This window comes from Uloborus diversus, chromosome 7 (assembly GCF_026930045.1).
Source record: "Uloborus diversus isolate 005 chromosome 7, Udiv.v.3.1, whole genome shotgun sequence".
NCBI lineage: Eukaryota > Metazoa > Arthropoda > Arachnida > Araneae > Uloboridae > Uloborus > Uloborus diversus.
The window spans coordinates 140,241,744-140,260,863 of record NC_072737.1 but is presented as its reverse complement, the minus strand read 5'-3'; the positions used below and the strand labels follow the sequence as shown (position 1 = coordinate 140,260,863).

The 19,120-nt window shown below is 33.2% G+C and overlaps 1 protein-coding gene across 1 annotated transcript in view; it reads left to right on the top strand.

Annotated features, from left to right (window-relative positions):
- The window catches only part of LOC129226560 (myogenesis-regulating glycosidase-like), a 36,164-nt gene extending 18,546 nt beyond the window's left edge, over positions 1-17,618 (top strand). Inside the window, exons 2-3 of the mRNA XM_054861171.1 lie at positions 4,830-5,116; positions 13,061-17,618. Of these exons, the coding sequence (XP_054717146.1) occupies positions 4,830-5,116; positions 13,061-15,088 (2,315 nt within the window). The 3' untranslated portion in view covers positions 15,089-17,618. The remainder of the gene's footprint in view (positions 1-4,829; positions 5,117-13,060) is intronic.
- Positions 17,619-19,120: the final 1,502 nt, after the last annotated feature.

Genomic DNA, 19,120 nt, shown 5'->3' with positions numbered 1-19,120 from the left:
AAGGTGTTTTCTTCTAGGCTTTAGTATTTCAGGAGAATGAAGAAAAGAGCAATATATCCGAATAAGCAATTTAAAGAAGCACAATATAACCAAGTGCTACTGTATATTGACATTGACTTACCTATTCGAGAAACATTCAAATTAAAATATGGATAACTGACTTAAGGGTTTGTCTGAACAGCAAAAAAAAAAGTACATACTAAATAATTTTAGTAAAATTATTTCACTGCTAGATATTCTACTTATTTTTTTGCGAAATTTAGCTTATGTCTCATCACATGGTTATTTTCTAACCAATACACTGAAAATAAATTAGTTTTATCTTTTTCTTTTAAGAACATCAATATGAATATGAAATAATTATAACGTAAGACAAAAAACCCCCCGACTGGGTAAAAAACTAAAAAGAAATAAGCTCAGTAGTTTAGAATGTTGTTAAGTACTATTGAATAACTGCACCATTGAAATAGTTTTATAATTGATACACACATAAGACAAATCATAAATTTAAAAGCAGAATAGAAGGATCAAGAGTCGAGTCCCAATCAAATTTTACTGGATTCCTTGATTGGTCAAAAAGGAATTGGCTCCGACTGTTGATACTTCTATTCTACTTTTGAATTTATGATTTGTCTTATGTTTGTATTGATTATAAAACTTTCAAAGGTGTAGTTATTCAGTAGTACTTAATAACATTCTAAACTACTGGCTTATTTCTTAGCACTGCAAAACGAATGGCTGAGTGTCGCAAAAGTTGGGAATCTGATCAAAATGGATTTAGTAGGTTTAGTAAACAAAAAATACAGGCAGCAAAAACGCCTGTGACATAATCCCGAATTGACAAATAGCTACTGGTTGTTGCTATGGTGAATTATGATTACTGTCATATGTTTAGTGATACTTGCAAGGTTAAGACAAATCGATTGACATAAGAATCATTCGAGTATTTGCCCTCATGAGACAGCTTAAGCTAGTGAAAAAATTTAAATTGATGTTTTTGGGACTTAAATTATATTACTTTAAAAGAAAGGGAAAAAAAAATCATGGCATCAAAAAACTGGCTTTAAGCTATTTGAAACGTAATTTTTCTTTGGGCATCGAAAAACAAGCTTCAGTTACGCTACTCGATAAACATTCTGCACGCATTTTCCTGTCCGCAAGATTCATAAACTTCCGCTTTAAGCTGAAAAAGGCGAGAAATTTTGAATGTGTAGGATCAAGACGGCCTTAAGAAAGCAAGTCACTTCTGCTTTGGCCCTTACCAGAATTATCGGGAAAAGTGATTCTGGAAGAAGAACCCAGAGGAGAAAAAGTTAGTTTTTAAATAATTGTTATTTAATATCTCCACTAATTAAAGTCGTATAATTATGCAACCAAGTCAAACAAGTAGCCGGAAAAATTATGAATCTATCGATGCCTGGTTCAATGCTCAGTTTTCTGTCTTTCACCAGTAGGAGTAGCGATGACATAGATAGATAGATAGTTACATACAGTGGTGTTCCCATAGGGTATACTCCATATACGCAGTATACTGTCAAACTTTTTTAAACATAATACCTTCAAGCTTAATAAATTTTCATACTATGACATACTATGTATATGATCACATACATATATTGTGCTTAATGGATTACTGAGAGTATACTCTCAGAAAAATTGATGAGAACATCATTGGTCACATACAGTCAACTTTAAGAAAATTTAAGATATGTGTGTGTGATGCTATTTAGTTTCATATAAAGTGTTGTCAAATTTGTCCAGTTTGCAGTAAAATGCAAGCATTAAAAAATTTTTAAATAGTTTTTTGCTACACTATGTTAGTAGTAATTAATGAGTCGTATAACAAATCTAGCATATAAGAATGGCAGGATGTGTTATAAATATTCACTCAAATATGGTTACAGTTTAAAGAATGTATAATTAAGAAAGACTGTGACACAGATTGCCTTCTTTTGGTTAATTTCATGTAATTATAGTTATATATTACTTTTCCACTTCGCAACTTTCAAGGACGGATCCAGAACGGGGCAATTGATTTTTTTTACTTACCTCTTATTATGTATCTGATTCGTTCATTCTTGAGAGGGAGGTTTGCCACAGTATTTCTTTTAAAATATCTGAAAATATAGATATTTAGCTAAGGAGGTTCCCGAACTTTTTCCATTAAAAAAGGCATTCTAAAATTTCATTTTATATCTTCAATTTGGTAATAATTCCAGGGAAATTTTTCGAAATCTCGGCTTCCTAACATTACCGAAGTTGTCTAAAATTGCACTTTTTGGAACTTCAGTTTCGAAAAATTACCAGAGGAAAGTCACTAAAAATATTATTTGCCCTAAAAATACTTGATGTATCTAAATCATGTCTTTAAGAATTTAATTTTGAAAAATGCTCGAGGGGAGGCTTCTTAGACTTCTCGTTTTATTATCACCAAAGATGCGACAAAATTGCCTTTTTGAAACTTCCACTTCCGAAAAGTTTTCGGGAGGGAGATTCTAACCCCATTCCTTTCCTTTCCGTCACCAAACATGGCCTACATTTGCATTTCAGCACTTAAATTCAGAAAAAATTGCCAGTTCAGGGTCCCTCAAGGAAGGGGCGATATCCATCCCTGGCAACCTTACATTAAGCTGCTATTAAAAAGATTCCCTAAAAACTTTCAAATTGATTTTAATTATTGCTCATTCTGGTCTCTTAAGTATGTAGAATAATCGTCAAATCTATATGCAGTTTTAATTTCTAATATGAACTATCATCCAGAAAGGAGGACGGCAATTTCTTCATTTAATATGATCAATACAGTTATAATTAGCTTGTTTCTGAAGTAAATGTTTTAAAAATGCAATAAATTTTGAAAAACCCTTTCTATCAAGATAGGTTTTTTCAAGTGGGCCTGCCCAAAAAACCCGGGTGATTTTTTTTTTTTTTGTCGATCCCTGAAAAAATATCAAGTATTTTCAAGCCTTGAAAAAAAAAAATCCTAGCAGTTTCTCTGCTTATAACGCTTATTTAACTCATCATACTATTTTTTATTTTAAGTGTCTTGTTTTAATATTATTTTGTTGCTCATTTATAGTTTTCCTAACGTTATGAAATCATATTCTTACACCTTACATACTTTTACAAAACTGGTTTAAATTTACAATCTCATAATATCACTAAATCTTCTTGAAATTTTGTATATAAAGTATAACTTTGATTTAGCGATTGTCAATGAACCGGAAAAAGTAATAATTAAATCAAGGAGCATAGACATTTGATGTAGTCAAAGTCGGACTTAGTGAAATGTATCATTAAATTAAGAAAATTGTTAAGTTGAAATTACTGTATTAGGGCTGTCCTATTTTATATACCCCGGAAAAAACCGTCCCGGACAAAATGTTATTTAGTCCATTTCCTCCATTTCATCAGTAAACTGAAAAAGGGATTGAGTTAAAAATTTTAAGTTTGAAAATAATAAATAATTACCATAGTTTTTTCTATTTAAGTAATATTTTAATATAAAAATAGTGCATACATAAATCTGTATGTAAACAATTGATGATAGTGAAAATAAAAAAAAGTAACATCAGTTGAAGTTTGTCTAAGTGTGTTTATAAATCACATGAGTGTTAAAATAAATTATAATGCATTTAATAGCATATATAAAACAAGCACATCAGCTGTAAATTTTATGATGTTTATCTGTGATGTGGAGGTTCATTGCCCATAATAAGTGCATTTATAAAATTAAAAAGTAGAAATAAAAAGTTTTTAAAAGTTGGAGTTTCAAAGCATTAAATATCATATTTAAAAAAAAGAAAAAAGAAAAAAAAAACTACTTGATATTAAAACAAGAAAGATAAAAAAAGCATGAAGTGAAATCTGTTCTTGCAATACGAATACTAATGTGATGATCAGCAACAGGCTCTAATTAGGCTGTTCCCTAGTCAATTTATTTATTAGTCCCAAATGAAGATTAATGGCCCTTTTAAAGCTATCTACCCTCTTGCCTATTATAGCCTCTTCAGGTAGACTGTTGTGAGTACCCACAAACCTACTAAAGTAGTAATTTTTTTTTTAATTTGCAAAGCATTAACATCCATAAATTATGCAAGTACAAATATTTTACTATGGGGTGACATCAATAAAAACTCTAAAAATATAACAGTTATGAAATATTTTTAGTTTATAAATCTTTGTTTTTGTATGTATGTCTCCAAACATTTCATTTGACTTTCCCATTGAGTTTATTTTCTACTATTATATATAATAGTCTAATTATGCACAATAGCATATTCATTGTTAAATTTCATTACTTTTAAGTAAATTATGATCTAAAATTAGCTGCATCAATGTGTAATTAAAATATTTATGAAATTATAAAGCTAATGATGCTATTTTAATTAAATTGATTAATTCATAATAGAAAATGTATTAGAATAATATACTAATATTATTACACCATAACAAAAAATTTATGTATGTATAATCAGTTAACTTTTCATTTTGTCCATTTGGTCCAGTTTTGTCCATTTTGTCCAGTTTCTTCCCGCTTCCCAGACTTTTTACAAAAAAGTGGACAAAATAGCAACCCTGTACTGTATACCTTTTAAATGACTGACTAGAGACTGGATCACAACTTTGGAAATAATGCGATACTCTACACACAAAACATCACATTCTTCAGAGTTTCCGTGAATTTGGGAGGCTTGGGATACCAGAGCTTTTCTGTTAACAATTTCATTGAAATTAAATTAAAATGCAAATAAGTAATTTTATTTCTTTTCAGGGTTTTTATTTTCATGATTTCAGCCAAAAATGTTTTATCTCATTATTCTTATTCCTAGGTTCTATGGAACTCAGAACCAATGCGAGTACTGATGATTTACTTTTCCTCGAAAGTGGAAGTCAAACTCCTGAACAAGTTCACACAAATTTGAATGTGAACAATTCTGCCACACCTGAAAGTACAGAACCAGTATCGAGTACAACCACTCCTCATACCACACCATCAACAAGAAGGAAATCTCGTAATTCATTACGACTCAATTTGGATGAAAATACATGGTCAAAGCAAGATAGCCCAATTAAACCACCGGCAACAGCAAAAATAAGACAAAATTTGCAAGCAGGAGTAAATATTGCTTTTTCTAATTGCTTGTTTATTTAATTAGTGTATCAAAACTTAGGTGTTGTCAATTTGGGTAATATATTTAAGGAACAAGTTTGAGGGGAGGTAGGTCACGTTGGTTCACTTTTTTACTTATGATTTTTTTATCTCATCAAAAAACTTAATGAGCAATTTGATTTTCTACAGTAAGTTTCATTAACACTTCTCAACATCACAGGTTTTTTTTGTTTGGGAGTGTTGAATTAATAAACTTTTTTTGTGTTAATTTTTTAGCGGAACCTTGTAAAGTGGACCAACGTACCCCACGAGTGGGGTATGCCTGGTGGAGCACATTGGACTGCATAGCTCAAACAACATCTGTTATAATTTTAGTGATAAATACTATCAAACGTTGTAACTATTGTATTCTCTTTTTGTGTGTAGAGTGAAATATATAAAGTTTAAAAATCAATATAACATATTAATTTTTTTAAGCGATAAATTATCTTTAATCCCCAAAGCAGAATACTACTAAATTTGCGACGTACGTCGCAGAACAGATGCCTGAGCTGCAGAACAATTCTGTTTAAATGTGAGAGGAAAACTGACAAATTTTCTGCAGAAATTCTGTAAATTTCTGCAGAAAATTGCAGAAACTGCGGTGCAGAAAATCTGCAGAAACTGCGGTGAAGAAAATATGTAGAAACTGCAGATTTTCTACACGTATCTTCCAACTCAAGATAGAATTTTGCAGAAATTCTGCATAATTCTTAAAATTAGAAGAAAATCTAAAATTCTTGCAAATTACGATAATTTGGCGGAAAGCTCGCAATGTTGAATTCGCTAAGTCCTTTGTAGCACTTTCCCAATCGATGTTCATCCATTTCATTTTCCGCCACACTTGTATGTTTTGGAAACATGCCAACATTGAAACACGTCCATCGCCAGAAATTGCGGGTCACATTTGAGATTTCAATCCCTTTACACCCAGAAAATATTTCAAATATTTAGAAAGTTTTGAAGTGTTTTATTATATACAACCAAAACTCTACTCATTTCATTTATTAATTTAGTAATTTTTTTTATTTAAAAGCATTATTTTAATTACTCTTTCATGCCATGCAAAATTAACCAAAAAAATGTGGTTTGATACCGAGGTTCAGATTTTTAGAAACTTTGTATCTTTGCTCTTTCTATGCATTTTAGAAAGCATATAAATTATTTTTGGAGAATCTCAATCGGTTTAGATTTGACACCTTGTTAAAGTTTTTTTTGATTTTATAGTTTTCATGATCAACTAATTTTACAAATTGAGTGCTCTTTAATTAGTCATTTGGTTGAAAGCTGTGAAGTTTCCGGAAATATATCTCATTTCCACAGAAATAAATAGCAACAGTCCAGTTACATAGATATAAAAAAAAAAACTCCTATATGAAACGATTTTGATTTCTAGCATGCAATTTGTGGAAAATGTCACGTTTTTTCGCGTACAATGCTTGAAGTACTTGCAGAACAATTTTGGTCAAATGATTTTACGTTGCAGAACATTGTAAAGTATTCTGCTTTGGGGTCTTTAATTAAAAACGGCAATAAGCATTCACCATTAGTACACAGTTATTTTTTAAAGATCAAAAGAACAATTAATTATTGAATACTCACAAGACAATTAATGCAGATTAAAGTTCAATAAAGATGTGTGAAATGATATCTGGGAATATAAAAGTGCTACTTCCATAGCTTTGGAAGAAGCACTTTCATTGGACTGGGTTCTGGAAGGATAAGTCATGCGTTACTTTTATACCAAGTTTCATCAATATTTTTACTAGGGGGAAAAAGCTCTTTTTTTACTTCATTGCATTGCATGAAACAACTAAAAAAAGAAAAAAATCCTGTTTTACTAATACCACGTATTTTAAAGAAAAAGTTCAATAAAATTGACAGCTTTAAGTTAGAATATCTTTGTGTTCTAAAATCAAAATTAGATAATCTTAAGTAAAAGTATATTGTTGCATTCCTTTAATCAATTATTTGTTTTATTTTCTTTCTATGTAGGAATGTTTGTTCTGCAAAAATATTTTGTTTAATACAGGAGAACTTTATTATAGCATGTATTGCATATTTTACTCTTAGAAAACTATTGTCTGCAAAAATTTGGAAGTATATTTGAAAATATAAATAGTAAAAATATGCAGATATGAAATAAATCTTTTGGCAAAATTAATTTAGTAAGTAAAATTTTTTTAAATAATTTTAAAATATATCTCTGCTTTTTTGCCCTAAATTTTTATCGTTATTATTTCAAAACGTGTGTAACATGAAATGAATGAAAAAAAAAACACTTAAAATATTGTTATAATTATTGAGATTTAAGAGAAAAAATAAGTTTTTAAATTATATGGGGTAGGTTGGTCCAGTCCAACAGGCCCCACATAGAGTGGACCAACTTACCCTACCTTTTTGGTCTGAAGAAGTGATGTCATAATTTTTTTTATTTCTAGAGAAAAAAAAAAAAAACGCCAAATTATTGTGAATTAAAATAATTTATTTTTAGAAAGGAGCTTAATTTTTTTTCCGCAATCTTGATGAAAGCCATTAAAAAAAAAAAAAAAAATTACAGTTTTCTGAAAATTACTCAGGACTACTGAAATAACACTTTCTGGAATAAAATTTGTTCAATATAGCTGTACCATGTGATTTTATTATAGGATTTGTAGGACCATAGTTGCTATTTGTTTGTCATAAAATAAAATAAAAAATATTAATAGTATTAAAATAATTGAGACAGGTTCAACGTGCCTTACCGGTCCAATGTACCCCTACCCCACCTCCCCCTACATTTCAATGACTGTTAGAAGTAGAATAAATTTCTTGAAAACAAGAGGCCATTTCAGAAATTTTATCGTGGTTCGGCTAATATTGTTAAGAAAATAAAAGTTTTTTGGGTTATTCCAGTGAATTTTGCAAAACAAGGTTGCTGGACTATTTATTATTATTATTATTATTATTATTTTGTATGTGGAAATATATGTACTAAACAGGTTTAAACTCATTTGCAGAAAATTTTGTCTTGAATTTTTTTTATTTAACAGGGGATGAAAATTGTCATTAGGGCTATCCATAAATGATGTCATCCTTTTCCCAACAGTTTTAATTCCCCCCACCCCCCTGTCCTGTGTCACAAAGTATCAATTCACCTTTTCCATGGCCCTCTTGTTGCATGACACACTATACTACAGAAACATATTGTTGAAAAAAACTTTTATCATAACTAAAGTGTGTGATGTCACGTTTCTTGCTACTATGGTTGGGACGTCTTCTTCGGCACTACAGCCCAGCGCTGCCCACTATCGTCTCAATAATTTTTGACTCTCTTGCAAAATTAAAAAAAAAAGTTATACAATGGTCGGTGTCTTTTCTCTTTAGAGGCATCTATGTGTGTATCAGGGGCAGATCCAGATACAATTCTCAGAGGGGGCCATTTGGAAAAACATTATGCTTTGGAAAATTTTTGAATTTTACAAATATAAATATAGCCCACCTTTTATTAGAGAATTTTTTAAGGAATTTTCACTAGGCGATACAAATTTAAACATAAAGGCTGTAACCTTCATAGGCGGATTTACGGGGGTGCCAGGGGGTGCGCCGCACCCCCGAAATTTTTGGTTGGGTTTTGAAAAAATTAGTTTAGTATTTCACTCAGAAACGCAGTTGGGGGGGGGGGGAATTCATGGCTGCTATACTAGTAAATTTACTTGAATCCAGTGTATCATCACACGTTGCTAGTGCAAGAAAAACATAACTGTGCTCATATTAAGAATGAAAGTAATTTTATCCATTTGAAGAAAAAAAAACCCCTAATAAATAATTTCATGCAAACAAGGAAACTTCTCAAACAATTTATTGTTCAGTGCTGGGTTATTGTATAGAATAATTGCATGTTCTGTAATTGGGTATTTATTCGTATATCGATACCAATTCTTCTATTTTGAAACAATAATGGCTAATAAAGTCCAAAAAAAAAAAAAAAAATAAATAAATAAATAAATAAATAAAATAAAAAACATGGCTATTGCAAGAAACTTTATCAATAAAATCTACACCGAAAATCAACATTTTTGAGGTAAATTTTCAAAAAATTTTGAAGGAGGACTCCCGGACATTTTGCTGCAGTGATGTATCCAGGGGGGAGGATGCACAAGACTGGTGACCCTCCCCACAAAATGCTGAGTAGATGTTTTTTAAAAAATATTCTTTATTATTGAATAGAAGAAAAGATCTCATTTTGGGAAAGCGCAGTTATTTTACGAAAAAAAAAATGTTGGGAGAAAATCTTAATTTCTTTTTCAAAAAGAATTATTGACATTTAAATTTTTCAACACCTTCAGATTATTGGCAGCAAATTGTGTGCCTCATCCCCCCTCCTTGCACAATCCTCTTTCTTTCATATCTCCCCCTCCCTTTTTTATTTTTTCTATTTCGTTTTCATTTTTTCTCTTAGTCCTCAAAATTTTTCTTCTCCAAAGCCCTTTTTCCAGCCAAAGTTATTACAGAGTACCTCAAATTTCGTTTCTTGGGCTTCTCTTTCACAAAATTTCCAAGTAAGATCGTCTAATCGCCTAAATACATCGAAAATCGTTTAAAACTGCATTTTTGGAGCTTCAGTTTTGAAAAAATGCACAGTCCCTTACGTTACCAAATATGGTCTTACACTCATGTGTAACTTATTTTGGATGTGTACTTTAATTTTGGAAAATATTTGAATAACGGCCTCCGACACCCTTTCTCTAATATCATCAAACAGTGTTAATATTTTGGTTTTGAAAACTACTATTTCGAAATATTTAAGTGGGAGAATCCGTTTTTTAATACCACGGAGTATTTCAGAAGAACTTAATTTTTAGGGCTTCAATTTCGAAAATTTCCCAGGGGTGAGCTCCAGAACACCCCGTCCGGTAACAGCATCAAAAATTGTCCTCCGTAGTATTTTTGGAACTTTAATTATGAAAAGTTAAAGAGGTAGCGTTTGTGGGGAGGGGTACGTACTTCTATCTGATTTTCAAAAAATCGATTGGAGACAATCTATGAGTCTCATCATTAACCCAAATTATAAATATGGACTCTAATCACATTTATAAGACTAAAATTTCTAAAAAAATAGCCTTGGAGCCACACGTACCTTTCTTGCCCCTAAAATATCAACAAGAACTGTAAAACTGCGTTTTCAAAACTACTATTTCAATTTTTTCTTTTTTTTTTTGGGGGGGGGGGGGACGTGAATCCCATTCCAAACCAGTAACTGGATTCACACGTTGTTTCTAATATCGAATTTCGTTTAAGACTTTTTCTGCAGTTTGAAATGTTAAGAATTGCCCATCCTCTAATCTTATAAAATGTTGTTTACATCGCTTTTTTTAGACTTAAAAATGTGTCCCGCCCTAAAATTATTTTCTGATTTCGCCACTGCCTTGTTACTCCTGGAATACCCCCCCTCCCCAGATCCCTGTTATTGTTGCACCCCCAAATATTTCGGCCTAAATCCGCCTATGGTAACCTTCCCAATAATTTTCTTCTTTTCTAACAAACGTGTGCATATATCGTCGCCTCAAAATTTGTATTCTTGTAATCAGTACTGTTTGTTCTGAGGCAACTGTATAGGACTTCTGATTTAAGAGGAAGCCAATAGGAACCAACTGTAAGTATTATATTAACTCCAAAGTAAAGGGGGTCTGGGGGATTTTCGAATTTGTAGTTGTAAAAATACATTTTAAAGGATCTTTGGTAATGTTAGGGGAGAAGAGGTTTGGTGACGCTCCCCTGTCTACTTTTTGAAATTGTAACTGTAAGAATGCAGTTTTATACGATCTTTGATGATGTTAGAGGAAGGAGATATTGGAAGGCCTATCTAAGGAAATTTTTCTGATTTGTAATCTTAGAAATGCATTTTAACTGTCCTTCGTAATATTTAGATCTCGTGTGCGAACCCCCACCCCCTCCCCATTTTTCTAAATTGAAACCTTGAAAACACAAACATTGTCTCCAATAATGTTAAGAAGAGGGAGGTTTGGGGTTTCTCTGGCGGATTTTTTTCGCAATTGTAGAGCCAAAATGTAGTTTAATAAGATCTTTTTGTGATGATACATGGAGGAGAAATTCAAGGGCCCACACCAAGAAATTTTTCTAATTTGCATTCTTAAACATGCATTCTAATTATCTTTGGTAATGGTAGGGGAGAAGAGGTTTGCAGCGCTCCCCCCGAAATTGTAGTTCTAAAAAGGCTGTTTTAGACTATTTTTGGTGATGTTAAGGGAAGAGAGATTAAATGCCCATCCCAGGAAAATTTACTAATTTATAGACTTAAAAACGTATTCTATACTATCTTTGGTAAGGTTAGGGGTTGAAGAGATTCTGAGGTCCCTCCCAAAATTTTTTCAAAATTCAACTCTTTAAATTGCAAATGTAAGCAATCCGTGATTCATGAGTAACTCTTAGAGGACCAACAATTTTTCGAAATTGAAGCTCCACAAACGTAATTCTTGAAGATTTTCAGTAATATTAGGCCGTGGTAGACTTCATAGTGTGGAGTCGTGTAAAAAAGAGACTTGGGGTACGAGTACGAGCGTGCCGCTGGTACGAAAAATAAGAGGACAAAAAATTTCGGCAGATGGCAAAGTCTTTGGAAGCAAGCGTTAGCTACATCTATTTCTCAAAATTCCATATTTTTGTATCGAATTATATATGAAACTAGACAGAAATCTTCTCTAGATTTCAAAATCATGGTTATATTTTATTTTCCTTAAGAGCAAAAAAGATGCGTACCTTCCAAAGAAACTGGAAACCATCTGACTATTCTTGCTCGCTTTGTGCGAGACACCGCAGTCATATATCTTTCGGACACTTACTAACGCATATCCCTTTTCTTTCCCCCATGGGGAAAGTAAACATATCTAACAAAATGAGCCCATTATGCTAAATGAACTCAAATATATTTGTATACACTTGATAGTTTTGAAATTTTTGTGGTGGCCATGCCCTCCCTCTGGTAATGTTTCCATTCTTGTTCGACTTCACATGAATCTCAATGAATTTTTTTTCAATTAAAGCTAGGAAAGAGGGTTTGAAAAACTATACTTGAAACTTCCTCAGTGTCGTTTTATGGCTCCCCGGCGCTGTTTTTATGTTCTTGTTAGACCTTGAGGAATTATAAGGGTTTTTTAAAATTTAGTTCTGAAAACGGTTTTTTGAAACTTTCTCAAGGTGGTCATGGCTCCCTCTCATTGTTTTCCTTATTGTTAGACCTTGTATATATTATAAGCAGGGGTGCCCACCGAGAGGGGGGGTCATGGTGCATAACAGGGTCCCCCGTACCTACCACTATGTGTGTTTTAAATGGTTGAATGGGGCCCTGGAGACAGCTGTGTTAATTGGTGAGTTGATACATTGTATATGCCGTATAAAATGCATGCAATACATGAAATCATATTCCGACAGACAGGAGTTTTGATTCTTGAAGTTTTCTCTGAAGGGGGGGCATGTTCCCTCCCCCCTGGATCTGCCCATGGTGTGTATGCTCACATTTTATCAATAGATAAAATTCAAATTTTCATTTGGCAAATCAAAAACTTTCTCCCGTCCAAAAATTTAAGTTCATGAAGCGCCTGCTATCAGATAGGAATTAGTACCTCAAAATTGGTGAATTTTCTTGGAATTTAAAATTTTAACGTTAAACATAACTTTGCTTATGCAAGTAATACTGAAGTTTTCAATAATTTACTTGAATAATGTTCCAGTTTTTTTAAAAATATAAATAAATAAAGGTACAGTAAATCATCTAGAAAGACATTAAGAATTGTGCATCACCAGACAACTTTTAAGAATTGAGTTTAAAAAGAATTAGTTTAAAATGTAAGGGAGACTTTATGCTTAAAATTTAATTTTTATTCTAGTCTCACTTTTTTTTTTCCTTTTCAGGCAGCTCGTGTTTCTGCTGTTGTTCAAAAAGGTAAAACACCAGAATTTAGGTTTCGTTTGGTTTTAATATTTTTATTTGGAAGCATTGTAGGCTTAGTAACTTTTACGTGGTATTTATATCAACGACAAATGATGCAACTTGCATTTGGTGATAAGATAAGATTTCATGAAACTCTTCGCATTATTCATCTGTTGAGAGCTGATGGCCAGGAGATCCTTAAAGTTGCCGTAGGAATGCACATACCTCCCGAATTAAAGTCATTTGACTGTCATCTGCTTTTTCCTACCAGGGGCCCTAATATTTGTCAAGAATGGAAGTATCGAGCAAGATTGCATATTAATTATAGTCACACAGAAGTTATGAGTTGTTATCAAGTGCACTGGGAAAGCCTCACACCTACAACAAAACTGAAAGATTGCATTAGTTTGAAGAATGCCCATTGGTATGGCATGGGTGAAGTAAGAAATATTTCCTGGCCTTTGTCTGGGATTACAGAAAAGCCACAACCGTTTGTAACAGGGGATTTAGATCGTGATGATTATGGTGCTATCTTAGAACGATACTGGCTGTCCTCAGAAGGTGTATCCATCAAAGTGTCTTCGGACATTCCTTTGTACGTAAGTGTAAATAATAGCGGAAATAATAATTTGTGCTTAGAAGCAAAGTTTGATAGCTTTCCGTACTACAATGATAGATCTGACCTTCATTTAGACTATACCATATGTACTGGATCTGATATGAAACAAGTGCATAAAGGAATGTGGAAAAGTTATTTTACGCCAGCTAACATAACTATGGAGTTTCTGGAAGCTCCCATTTGGGCCACAGCTCCAAAATTAGAAAATTCTTTGAGTGAAGAATCTCTTCGTATTTACTCTAATCACATAATGGACCATGAGTTTCCTGCTGGGTTTTTGCTTATTGACACAAAATGGCAAGAAGTGGAGGGAGATCTTACTTTCAATCCTCAATTATTTCAAAGTTTACCTGACATTATGAACATTTTACACACCAAAGGCTTTAAAGTATTGCTTGCTGTTCATCCATATATCTGTCTTGGATCGGCTGTTTTTGGAAATGCAACCAACGAGCATTATTTCGTATCTGATGAAAAACGTCAAGTCCCTCTTCTAACCAGATGGAAACATGATGTCTGTGCCATAGTTGACGTTACGAGAAATTCTTCAGAACAGTGGTTCTTCGATCGCATTGTAGATATAAAAACAAAGCATAATGTAGATGGTTTTCTCTTTGTTGGTGGCCAATCATCATTTTTACCTCCATATTTCTACTTTTACACAATGACGGTCAATCCAGATAATTTTCTGTCACTTTATTTAAATTTGGCTTCTCAAACTAGCAAGTATCTAGGAGTATCAGTTGGGTTCCAGTCTCAACATATTTCTGCCTTTGTTAGACTTGCTCCTCGCACATCTACTTGGGATGCTTCAACTGGCTTAAAATCAATAATACCTGCAGTTTTGACGCTGGGACTACTTGGCTATCCACTTGTTAATCCAGGCTCAGTAGGTGGGGATGTTTTTCATCCATCAAATATTACCATGCCTGATAAAGAACTGTATATACGATGGCTTCAGCTGGCAGCATTCATGCCTGTAGTTCAGTTGTCTGTTTTACCTGGTGATTATGATTTAGACGTTATAAAAGCAGCAAAGTTCATGTACAAAGTTCGCACAGAGCGAATTTTACAACCAAAACAATCAAATGAATACATAAAACGAGTAATAAATGAATATCATGAAACAGGAGCTCCTATCGTAAGACCTTTATGGTGGTTATCTCCTAAAGATCCTAATGCCCAAGTTATAGATTCTCAGTTTGCTGTTGGGAATGACTTGATTGTTGCTCCTGTGCTAGAAGAAGGAAAACGCTCGCGAGATGTTTATCTTCCTCCAGGTAGATGGCGTGATGAATTATTTGGAACCAGTAGGCTAGGGGGCAAATGGATCTATAATTATTCTGTGCCTTTAGATAAAGTTGCATATTTTATTAAAATTGAAGACTAAGAGAAATTAAACTTAGCATTTTTAATCGAGATAGTTCACAGTGAAGAGGACTGTTTTAAACATCCAATTTTAAAAGTGTTTATAATCTATGTGCTTCATTTAATATTTTTCAATTCCATAATTTCATGTATGTTTTTTCTCAATGTTACTTCCATTTTGATTATGCTAATTAGACATGGTGCTAATGTTTTGAGGATTCCACCAAAACAACTTTAAAATTTATTTTACTGTGAACTACACATCTAAGTACTATCTACTCCACTATCAAGTAAGAAATAATTAAACATCCGCATATAGAAACATAAATTTATGTAAGTAATTTTTTTCTTTCTTACTTTCAAGATAAATTTTTTTGGAGCGCTACCTCATTTACTTAAAATTGCTTTGACTCTTGACATTTATCGGGTAAAGTTCCTGTATAATAAGTTAGTCCCTCCTCTCCCATTCCATCTTTATAAAAAATAAATTTGAAAAAAAAAAAAAAAAACCATTAATAAGGATATTTTGGACAACATTTGTCTTTACTGATCTGATAAGTGTCAAAAACTATTGAGCTTAAAAGAAAGGGATTTGTTCAATACATTTTGTAGGGGAAAAACAACAAAATGCGTACAAAAATGCTGAATCTCATTGTTTCCAAAATCCACCGAGTTCAACTGACCCTCCCTGATCACCCAAATGACGACCTGATTTTAATGGCATTGCTTTTCCCGAAATTTATATTCAACGTAAAAGAAATTTCTTTCTGCTTCATACTATGCTTCACATTAGCCATGGTCTCTTGAACTATCATGTACACGGGATTAAACGATTCCATTTGTTAAAATAGGGATGAAAATTGAGAAAATCGATTGGCTTCGCCAATACTTGATGCCAGTGGTGCTCGACCTCTTTTTACCTGGGAGCCACACCTCATAAAATAACTATGGCGGGCCAGAATTCGTATAAATTTAAATATATTTGATTTTTTGTCCCTAGATAACTTGGGAAAGGACAGAAATTAATACAAAGCAAGAATTTTCATCATTACTGTATGCTTATCTTATCAATACAAAGTTTACATTTGTCTTTTCAAAACCAACTTCTGATCATTTGGCCCCAAATTTGTAACAAGCATTGTTGGTGACGAATGAAGATGATTGGTTGTTTTAGAAATTTTCAGAACAGATTGTTTTCCATTGATAAAATTGAACAGATAACAATACACCATATTGATCAGCTTTGCGGGCTACATATGGCCCATAGCTTGAGCACCACTGCATTGTGCAATATTTGTTACCATTGTGCCAATATTAGGATTCTTGCATTTTCTTTGCAAGCAAAAAATTTTTTTCCCCAAAGTCAAATGTTCTGAACCAGCTAAAGTTGATCTGCATTTGATTGTAACAGTTTAAATTATTATATTTTATACAAGTTAATGTAGTTCTACACACCCTTAGGATTTTTATTTAGAAAGCCTTTTCATGACTTATATTAGATTTTGGTTGATGTTGGAATTTATAAGACTAATCGGGTACTTATTTTATATGGAATGTCTGTATTAGAACTTTCTGAAAACTGTATTTTCATTGTTTTAACTATCCTCTCTATCAATTCTTGTTATTAGTAGAAAGTATTAGATGATGATATACTCTTTCCCTGTGTGATACCTTATGGTTAAATTCATTGTATTATTTATAAAACTGCTGAGAATTGGAAAGCTCTTTGCATTACATTTTGTGTAAATGCAGCATTTGTGATAATGCACGAGGTGTGTTAAACAAGTAATGAGCATGATTTCATAAAAACTGATTTTTTGGTCCCATCTGTACAAACCATCAACTCTCTACAAAATAAAAACCTGCATCAATACGTTTGCATACTCTTGATTTCCATGCCCAAAAGGCACCCTGTCAGTCCATGAAGAACTTAGTGAAATGGGTTTGAATGTGGTCTTTACTCGATCTCAATGTTTTTCACTGGGCTCTTTCTTCAAGCAGAGAAACAAAAAGAAACAACAGGAAGCCAGGTCAGGACAGGGGTACCTGGAGGGTCCTTGAAAAATTTGTGCCGCTTCTTCACTTGAGATCTGAACAAGGTTTCTGGTGTATAGATTTCCTGACACTCCGACTCCTAAGAGTAAACCGATCCCATTTGCAATTTGAAAGAGCAAATCCCACTACTTTTATCTACTAAGGCTAAAGTGCTGTGATGGACAGTCAAGTCAGGGAAAAAAAATCATGCTCATTACTTTTGTAATGCACCCTGTACCTGGCCTTTGTCTGGGATTACAGAAAAGTCACAACCGTGGATTACAGAAAAGCCACAACCGTTTGTAACAGGGGATTTAGATCGTGATGATTATGGTGCTATCGTAGAAGGATACTGGCTGTCCTCAGAAGGTGTATCCATCAAAGTGTCTTCGGACATTCCTTTGTACGTAAGTGTAAATAACACTGGATGCTATGTATTCTTCTCAGCAGGGCCACCAAGAGCTCAACCAGGCCTTGGGGAAAAATATTGACATGCAGGCCCCTCTACAACTATTAAAAAAATCCTGTTGACTGCCCTCACCCCTTATTTACATTTCAGTACATTACAGTAGTCTCAATTGCACCTTTTATACTGCAACCTCAGCAAGAGTGAGAGTCTAGTTTTTTGCTTGGAGTGGGTGGTGGGGAAGGGGGAAGGACTGTGATTGCATTGCACAATCAAATTTATAGAATTGCCTTAAGCGGGGAAAGATGCCATAGGAACTAGAGATGTGTCGTTCATGAACGAACAGGTCAAAAAGAACAAATCCTTAAAATGAACGGATCCGTGGATCCATTCGTTCACTTAAAAAATGAACGGCCGTTCTTTTGAATGGTGAACAATTTGGAACTTCGCATTGATGCACTTGTGACAAAATTGCATTTTTACTTTCTTTTTTTAATTACATTCATCTTCAAATTTTTAACTTCCAATCAATCTCAAATTTCCTTTTTCTCAATGCAGTACAATGTATTAATTCAAAACTTTTTATTTTCTGCTTTGTTTTTCACTAGTGTTACCTGCACGGCTTTGCTCATAGTAGAAAATTAAAAGGTCCTTTGGTTCGCCTGTCTATTTACAAATAATGGATGATGAATTTCTCGCTAATTTGCTATGTTCATTTGCTCGCCCATGTTACGGTTCCACGTAATGGCAATTATAAGTCCATGTAATGATAATTTGCTTGCTAAAATGTTCTTAAAATTAGAATAGAAAAGGAACCAAATCGAATTTTTGAAAAATCGCTTCAAAGTGCACACCCTTATGCTACAAACTAATTTTGTGCCAAATTTCATTTATCACATATTTTATGTTTTGAATACCTTACCTAGTTCAACATATGATAACTGTTTTTACATCTTACAAAGTATCAAATTAAGCGTAATACATTGTAGCGTAATGTTGAAGTATTAAGTTGTGCAGCTAACATAGACACAGGTAAAAATGCCACTTTCATAATTGGAACATTCCTCATGCCACCACTCTTGGCTTTTACAGCACTGGATCCATTCTTCTGTTGGATGGTTACAATATTCCTCTTGACAAGCAGGACATATCATAACACCACCCTGCAACTAGATTGCTTAGCATGAATTGTATGGACTTGGGCCTACAAGAACTTAGTTTGAGTTTTTTTGGCTTTGCCCCTTGTTCTGACATTTCTTTGATGAGTGTGCTTGTAAGAATGTTTGAGCTCAGTTTTCTGCTTTTTCTTTTTTTCCCCTCACATTGTGTTGCTTTAAGCAATGCATTGAAATCAGAAACATTAACAGGCTTCTTTTGTGCACCCGAATCAGCATTTTCCGTAAGTTCTGCTTCGTCTGGAGGTTGGATATGTTGGTTTTCTACTACCAAGGTCTGAGGATTAGCCCTATTATTCTCAGTTTCATCGCCAACAACATCATAGTCCGCTAAAAACAAGAGAATTATGAGCCTTGATCTCATTCTTAAATCCTTTATCGTTATTTCTAACTGTAACTGCTTAGAAGCAAGCGGTGTGCAAAGGCTCACCAATCTTTT